The sequence below is a fragment of the Dendrobates tinctorius genome, unplaced genomic scaffold (genome assembly GCF_039654945.1).
Source record: "Dendrobates tinctorius isolate UK_male_01 unplaced genomic scaffold, ASM3965494v1 ptg000029l, whole genome shotgun sequence".
NCBI classification, from domain to species: Eukaryota; Metazoa; Chordata; class Amphibia; order Anura; family Dendrobatidae; genus Dendrobates; species Dendrobates tinctorius.
In genome coordinates, this window is record NW_027361697.1 from 10,881,589 (window position 1) to 10,889,981 (window position 8,393).

The 8,393-nt window shown below is 47.7% G+C and overlaps 1 protein-coding gene across 4 annotated transcripts in view; it reads right to left on the reverse strand.

The window, feature by feature from the left end:
* Positions 1-8,393, reverse strand: part of AXDND1 (axonemal dynein light chain domain containing 1) — a 66,423-nt gene that overhangs the window by 45,441 nt on the left and 12,589 nt on the right. For all 4 annotated transcript variants that reach the window (XM_073571371.1, XM_073571373.1, XM_073571372.1 and 1 more), the window contains exons 2-4: positions 7,518-7,678; positions 6,574-6,674; positions 6,150-6,246 (exon numbers count right to left, since the gene is read on the reverse strand). In XM_073571371.1, coding sequence (XP_073427472.1) covers positions 6,150-6,246; positions 6,574-6,674; positions 7,518-7,678 — 359 coding nt within the window. The remainder of the gene's footprint in view (positions 1-6,149; positions 6,247-6,573; positions 6,675-7,517; positions 7,679-8,393) is intronic.

Genomic DNA, 8,393 nt, shown 5'->3' on the forward strand with positions numbered 1-8,393 from the left:
GCTGACGTTACAGAACCCCAGTAACACAGGAACACGTGTGGAATGCGTGGACGGCAACTGTGAGCAGGAACTGGCGGTGTTGGAGGTCAGGGGAAATACTAGAGACAGAGTGGAGACAGAGGCCAAATCAGAGAATGTTTAAATCTGAAGTAGTTACAATTTGGAGGCAGCAGCAGTTTGCCCTCCACACAGCAGGGGATCAGCTGACGTTACTGAACCCCACTTACACATGAGCGAGTGTTTTGTCTGTGCGGACAGCACTTCCGAGCACCAACTGGCGTTGTTGGAGCCCAGGGAAAATGAGGTAGTAGGCCGAGGCCTACTTGGAGCCAGGTGTAAATCTGAGGTTGTTTGACTGTGGAGGGAGCAGGACACTTTGCCATACACACAGCAGGGGATCAGCTGACGTTACCGAACCCCACTTACACATGAGCGAGTGTTTTATCTGTGCGGACAGCACTTCTGAGCACCAACTGGCGGTGTCGGAGCCCAGGGAAAATAAGGTAGTAGGCCGAGGCCTACTTGGTGGCAGTTTGCGATTGTTTCTAGACTACTACTAACTGTCAACGTACTCCAATTAGGCCTCTGTCTTCACTCTGTTTAGAGTATTTCCGCTGGCTTCCAACCACGCCAGTTGCTGCTCTGAAATGCCGTCTGCACAACCCACACTTGTTCCTGTGTTACTGGGGTTCTGTAACAGCAGCTTCTCCCTAGAGGTGAGTCAGGCAGTGTCTCCTGCTCTGTCCACATTTCCACTACAAGTAGTGGGAATGTAGACAAAGCAGAAGACATTGCCGTGCTCAACTCTGGAGATGAGCAGATGTTACAGGACCCAGGTACCACAGGAACAAGTGTGGATTGTGCAGACGGCACTTGAGAGCAGAAACAGGCGGTGTTGTAGGCCGGAGGAAATACTCAAAACAGAGTGGAGACAGAGGGCAAATCAGAGAACATATTAAATCAGAGGTAGTCAGAAGTTGTAGGCAGCAGGAGAGTTTGCCGTACACACAGCAGGGGATCAGCTGACGTTACCGAACCCCACTTACACATGAGCGAGTGTTTTGTCTGTGCGGACAGCACTTCTGAGCAACAACGGGCGTTGCTGTAGCCCAGGAAATAAAGTTCAGGTCATAGAAACATGAACACAACAGGAGACCTGGATCCTGTTGCCAGCCAATTATTTATTCTGGAAGAGGACTGGCAAATTCAGGTGAGATCCAGGCCTTGTTCATTTTCACAAAAGTAAGCAGGTCAACATTATTGGCGGATAGTCGCGTACGACGGTCTGTTACCACACCACCTGCAGCACTAAAGACACGTTCCGATAATACACTGGCAGCAGGGCAAGCCAGCACCTCCAATGCATACTGGCTAAGCTCTGGCCATGTATCCAGCTTAGAGACCCAATACTTGAATGGGGAAGAGCCGTCTGGGAGAACACTAACAGGGCACGACAAGTAGTCTGTCACCATCTGACGGAAACGTTGCCTCCTGCTGACTGGAGCCATCTGTGATGTTGTAGCCGTTTGTGGCGGTCCCACAAAGCTTTTCCACATTTGGGCCATACTGGCCTTGCCTTGTCCTGCGGCACTGCCTCTGCTACCTCTTTGTGCAGAGCTTCCTCCACTGCCTCTACCCACATGGCTGCTTTGAAAAGCACTACCAGCAACACTTGTGGGGGGAATGGAGAACATGATGGCCTGCACAAGTGTTTCTTGGTACTCCCGCATTTTTCGCTCCCGGTTCAACTGTGGTATGAGGCTTTGTAAGTTGTCCCGGTAGCGAGGATCTAGGAGGGTGTACACCCAATAATCAGCCGTGTGGAGAATGTTGGCGATGCGGCGGTCATTTAACAAGCACTGCAGCATGAAATCAACCATGTGCTGCAGACTGCCAACTGGACCGGAAACGCTGTCCCCAGCTTGAGGCAGCATCTCTGCCTGCTCAGCATCACCCCACCCTCGCTGTACACACTGACTACTAGAGCCTTGTGTACCTCCCTCCTCTGGAGAGATGTGTTCCTCCTCCTCCATTGACTCCTCGTCATCCTTCTCACTAAGTGTCCCCTGCCTGGGCCTTTGTGTGGAAGCACGTTGCACAGACTTGCCAGAAGCAGATGGCATTTCTGACTGCTCATCCTCGACCTCTTCAAAAACCTCCTCACTTAGTGCTTGTAAGGTTTTTTGAAGCAGACAGATGAGGGGGACAGTCATGCTGATTAGTGCATCATCTGCACTGGCCATCCGCGTGGAGTCATCGAAGGCACGCAAAACTTGGCAGATGTCCCTCATAGTGGCCCACTCAGTGGTGGTGAAGTGTGTCCGGCGCACAGTGCGACTTGTTTGCGCCTGATGCAGCTGGTACTCCATTACTGCTGCCTGCTGCTCACACAACCGCTCCAAAATATGTAACATTGAATTCCACCTGGTGGGGAGGTCACATATGATGCGATGTTCTGGCAGGCGGAATCGGCGTTGCAGAGATGCAATGCGCGATCTTGCCATGCTGGAACGCCGCAAGTGAGCACACTCTAGGCGAACCTTGTGCAGCAGTGCATCAAGATCCGGATAGTCCCTCAGAAAGCTCTGCACGACCAAATGGAGCACGTGTGCCAGACATGGTATGTGAGTGAGGTTGCCTAGGCCCAGAGCTGCCACTAGATTTCAGCCATTGTCACTCACTACCAAACCTGGCTGGAGATTCGCTGGCACAAACCACACATCGCTCTCCTGCTTGATGGCATTCCAGAGCTCTTGTGCTGTGTGGCTCCGATTCCCCAAAGAAATTAATTTAAGGACGGCCTGTTGACGTTTGGCCACACCTGTGCTCATATCTGGCCTATCAGGCTCACGCAGTGCTGATTCCGAGGAACTAGAGTAGGAGGAGGACTCAATATGTACAGACTGCATTCCTGCAATCCTTGGAGTTGGCAGAATACGTACAGAGCCACTCTCCAGATCTGTACCCGGCTCCACAACATTGACCCAATGGGCAGTGAGGGAAAGGTATCGTCCCTGTCCATGGCTACTGGTCCACGCATCGGTGGTCAGGTGGACCTTGCTACTGACGGCATTTAGTAGCGCATTTTTAATTTTTCCCTCCACATGCTTTTGCAGGGCAGGGACAGCTTGCCTGCTGAAATAAAAGCGGCTGGGCACATTGTATTGTGGAACTGCCAATGACATAAAGTTCCGGAATGTGTCAGTCTCCAAAAGCCTGAATGACAGCATCTCAAGGGCCAGTAGTTTGGCAATGCCGGCATTCAGAGCCAGTGCTCGGGGATGGTTTGCCGAGTATGGCCGCTTTTTCTCCCATGCCTGTGCTACCGACTGCTGGTGAGTGGCCTGGGAGGGTGCTGATGACTGCGAACGTGGTTCAGTGGGTGGAATTTCACTGGGTCTCTGGACAACAGTGGCAGTGGTTCTTCCATGGCGTTCCAGTGAGGAAGCCGAACCAGCTGTGTGTGAGCTGGAGGAAGAGGCCCCAACACGAGCTGAAGAGGTGGTAGGTGCTGCTGAAGGTTGGCCTACATCTTCAGTGTGTCTGTGTAACTCCACCTCGTGCTTGGTACGCACATGTTTCCACATATTTGTGGTATTGAGGTTGGTCACATTTTTGCCTCGTTTCACTTTCTGATGACACAGTTTGCATTTGACAAAGCAAATGTCATCTGCAACTGTGTCAAAAGAAGACCACGCACTGCAAGTCCTGGGAGCGCCCGTTTTGTGTTTTGGAAGAGGATTGCTCCTCACAGGTGCCAAAGTGGAGGCTACAGGCAACCAAGTCTGCCCCCGCCCTCTCCCTCCTCTTTTGGCCGTTCGGGGAATCTCTTCCTCAGAGCTGCTCCCACCACCTTCCTGTGGCTGACGCCATGATGGGTCAAGGACCTCATCATCTCCACTCCCCTCTTCAAGCACCGGCTGGTCCTGGGTTGTCTCGCCAGCACCGTATGAACCAGAAATTGGCAACTGAGTCTCATCATCATCTGATGCATACTGAGGTGTGCTGACCATAGGCACTGGCCCACCCGCCTCTTCAGATTCAGAGGGACAAAGCAGTTGCGCATCACTGCATACTCCCTCTTCTTCACGCTCTAGAATGCTGCTTGGCTGGCCACCTCTTTCCAAGCCAACAGATTCTGAGAACAGAAGTAAAGATTGAGATGGCTCCTGTCCAGGGCTCTCAGACTGCCTGGGCAATTTGGCAGGTGGTGAAGAGACAGATGGTTGCTCTTCAGTGCTCTGGCCTTGGGAGGATGCGGAAGTCATTGAAGTGGATGCGTTAGCTGCCATCCATCCGACAACGGCTTCAATTTGTTCGTCACGCAGCAGTGGGATACGGCGAGGTCCTACAAAGCTGCGCATGAAGGACTGTTGCCTGGTAAAAGTGGGGGATGCCGGGTCACTGGTGGCCGCAGCAGATACCGAATCCCCACGTCCTCTCCCTGCTGAATCCCCCCGTCCTCTCCCTGCTGAAACTCCACGGCCACGACCACGTGCCTTACTCCCTGCCTTCTTCATCTTGGTAGACTGATAAAGATAGGCAGAAAAGTAAAAAAGGGGTGGCTTAGTGTTCTTATTCCTGAACACCTGCTAACCAGTATAAGAAACACTAATTTGGCTAAGAGTGTGTGTACTACACTTTAATATGATCTAATGTGGCCTAGACAACTGTAAAGTGGAGTGTTTGGTGAACTTTATTTCCTTTTTTTTTTTTGGGTGGGGGGAAAGGAAAGGATGTGACCAAAGTTTGAAAGCTATAGTATCACAAACTTTTTGGAGCGATTACAATGCAGGAAGCTAACCTACAATGCAATTGATGAGGCGCCAAAAAATAGGGTGATACTAGCCTGGCTGGCCCTGAAGGGCACAAGCCAGCAAAAAGGCTCCTCTATCTAATCCTATATAGTGTTTGCAACCAACCAATGACAATGGATGCGGTTGGAAGCACACTAATATAGGAGCAAAAATCTGGCTAAATTTGCTGCAAAAAAAGGACTATGTATGAGGCAGTGACGCACGCTGAGCGGACTACAGCTAGCGGTGGCTGTAGAACACACTGCAACGTGAGCTGCACTCACACACAGAGAGACCTATCAGACAGCCAAAAACAGTGCAGAGAAATGGGCTATAGCACTGAAAGGCTGCTGAAAGGCTCCGCTGTCCACTCCTTTAGTGTTTGCAACCAACGTATATGGATACGTATGGAAGCACACTATACAGGAGAAAAAAAAAGCAGCAATAAAAGAAAAATGTGTATGAGGCAGAGACACATGCTGGCCGGCCTACAAGCAGACGTGCCTGCAGGACACACTATACAGCGTGGGTCTGCACTCACACAGCCCTTGCAGACAGCTGTGAAAACAGCGCTGCTAGGGAAAAGCAAGCTACAGTGGTGGTTTATGTAGCCTGGATAAAGCACAATATTGTTTTTAGAATCGCTATTTCTAACTGTCCCTCACAGTCTTCAACAGCAGCCTGTCCCTAACTGAATTCACAGCAGAGTGACCAGAAATGGCGGCTGCAGCGCTTTTTATAGTGCATCATGACATCATTTCAGCAGCCAATCACAGCCATGCCAGTAGTTAACATGCCTACATGCCTAACAGGATATGCCCACACTTCTGAGGATCCCCATTGGCTGAATCAAATCGAGCGGGCTCCTAGCATTATGGCAACTTCCGATTCCGGTATTCGATATGAAAAAAGTATCGGAACTAAGTATCGGAATTCCGATACAGCTAATATCGGCCGATACCCGATACTTGCGGTATCGGAATGCTCAACACTAGTAATAAGTAATAATTGGGGGCCCTATTGGACATTTTGCACTTAAGCCTATGAGCTTCATATATTTTATATATTTCTCATATTTGCCATTGGAAATACACATATGACAAAGTGTCATGTTATTTTAGGTCAATTATTTTAGCCGGACAATTCTGTTGCACTTCTGTGTCTGGCTAAAAAACCCAAAACTGATTACTGCTGGATCCTTATGAAAGGATCAGTTTTTCATCAAGTTCTAAACAGAGTCAGGATTTTCATTCACTGGATCCGTTTCAAATACATTTCAAATAGACGATCACTGGACTTGTGAGATCGATCACTGCTGACAAGGGATACCAATGCTTTTGAGTGTGGACATACCATTGTTCTCGGTGTCTTATCACTTCGACGTGTCGATGGTATAACTGCTGTGTTCTTTTTCTCCGTAACTAAAGCATCACAGAGGAATGAAATATCCCTGAAACATCAACATATAAGGCTTTATTGTGCCAAAATCTAATTTCACCACAAAGAATAGTAACAAACTCCATCTCAGTCAACTATTTTCATGCTACTATACCAAGTTTTGGAAACCATAGTCAATGACTACATGATGAGGATTAGTCTTGGCATAACAACCCTCTTCTATACTACAGCTGGCCCACTGATGGGGCGTGGGAACACCCGCACATCTAAGTCATCAAACTATATACATCACTATAGTGGAATCATCGTTGCAGATAAAATGTATCATCATTATAGTGAATCATCGTTACAGGTAAAACAATCATTTTCCAGCTCTTACCTCCCAGCGCCTGTCAGACAGACTGGTTGGTCAGTTAGATGCTTGAACCTGTTCCTACGTAGAGGATGATGCCAGACCTGATCTGTGCCGCGGACACAAACCTAAAGCAAACACAAATCAGCATCAATTTTATCAGCCAACAATGAAGTTATAAACTTTCATATACAGAATCCAGTGCGTCGCCTGCATCAGAGGTACTGGAGATGTGAACTCTCCTTCTCTCCACCAATGGAAACCATAAAAACAAATCTATAGGAGCTTTAGTACAGCGGCATGATCCTCGATCCTGGCTGTTGGAGCAAATTGGCAGCTGTAAGTTATGATCTATAAGTATCTGCTACAAATGGTTTGGGCTCAGCTCCAAGGCCTATACCGTGCCCGCACCAATAGAGGTGGTGTGAGAACTACTGACTGCCCATGCTGTGCAATGGGTTTGAAGACGCTTTTTGAAAAAAACAAAACAGTTCTATCTCTAGGAAGATCTCTAAGCTCATACTATCTTTACTATGTTGTATAAGCAGAGCTCATTAGAGGGACTGTCAGCACAATGACTGTTCAAACCAAGTAGTACACAAACCGCAAGCCTTCTAGAGAGGAACAAATTGATTCACAGGACCCTGATTCAGAGGTCACATCTGTGTTTTGGGGCCGCCAGACGAGACCCTTACAAACCACCTTGTGTTCTCGTGTGTTAGACGCCACAATGATGACGTCAAGCCAGGCTGGCTAATCAAAAGAGGAGCCACGGATGCCGGCAGGTAAGAGGTAATTTGCAGAGCTCCCACATCTGGTGGCCACGGAACACTGAGGGTCCTGCAACTCAATCCACTCATCTCTATGTCTGATCAATTTTGAAGACCGACCTTCAAGAAGCAGCTTTTATTATGTAAAAAGTATTGTAGCTTTGCCCAGCACTGCAATATAATAATTGGGGGAATAAGCACCTTAGCATCTTTAAGACGTCGGGTTTTCTTCACTTGATCCAGCTCATTCTTCTCTATTCCTCGTGCCGCTGAAGTAAGAGCTTGAATAATTTCTTCAGGGATAAAGTCGCTCTGTTCATATAATTCCAGGGTGTCACATTTGTCCTGGACATGGACTAAATCTACAGAAAAACACAAACAGGTTAGAAAATATTCACTTTTTTATCATAAAAAGTTCATTAGCTTTTACCTGCAGAATTGAACAAACAAAACAAAATCCGCATCAGATTACCGGAGCAGAGATTGTGATATTACATAATCTCACCTGCGAGCCGAGGACGTCGGGAAGGAAAGAAATTCATACGCAAAGTGAAGATTTCATAATCAGTGCTATGCAGCGTATGTGACAGATTTCACCTCTTTCAGTGCAGCCCAAGTGAAATGATTGGTGAATCCGCAAAAAGAAATCTGCAGGTTTTGGATTTTAGCAAGATCCGGGGTAAAATTCAACTTTACAAGACTTTTTAAAAAGGTTCGCAATAGACAAAACCTCCAATTTACGCTTATTCCAATGGAGCAGACTGCATTACTCCCTACTTCATAAGAAAATTAATATTCTATAAAGGAATAACACTCCAAGAATAGGCAAAACATGGAATGGTTTTTTTGGATGATTTTAATTTTCTACTTTTATCTCCAAATAACGTTATTACACCGCAGAGTGACTTACAGCATTGTTTCGGGTAATGTACCCTTCGTCAGGCTAAAATAGGGCATGTGTGGAATCTTTCTTGTGCAAAAAAAATACAAAAATCTACTTGTACCAATATATGAAGGGATGGAATCCAGAGAGAGTGAAAATGACTATTACCCAAAGGAGAAGGAACCCAGCGGTAC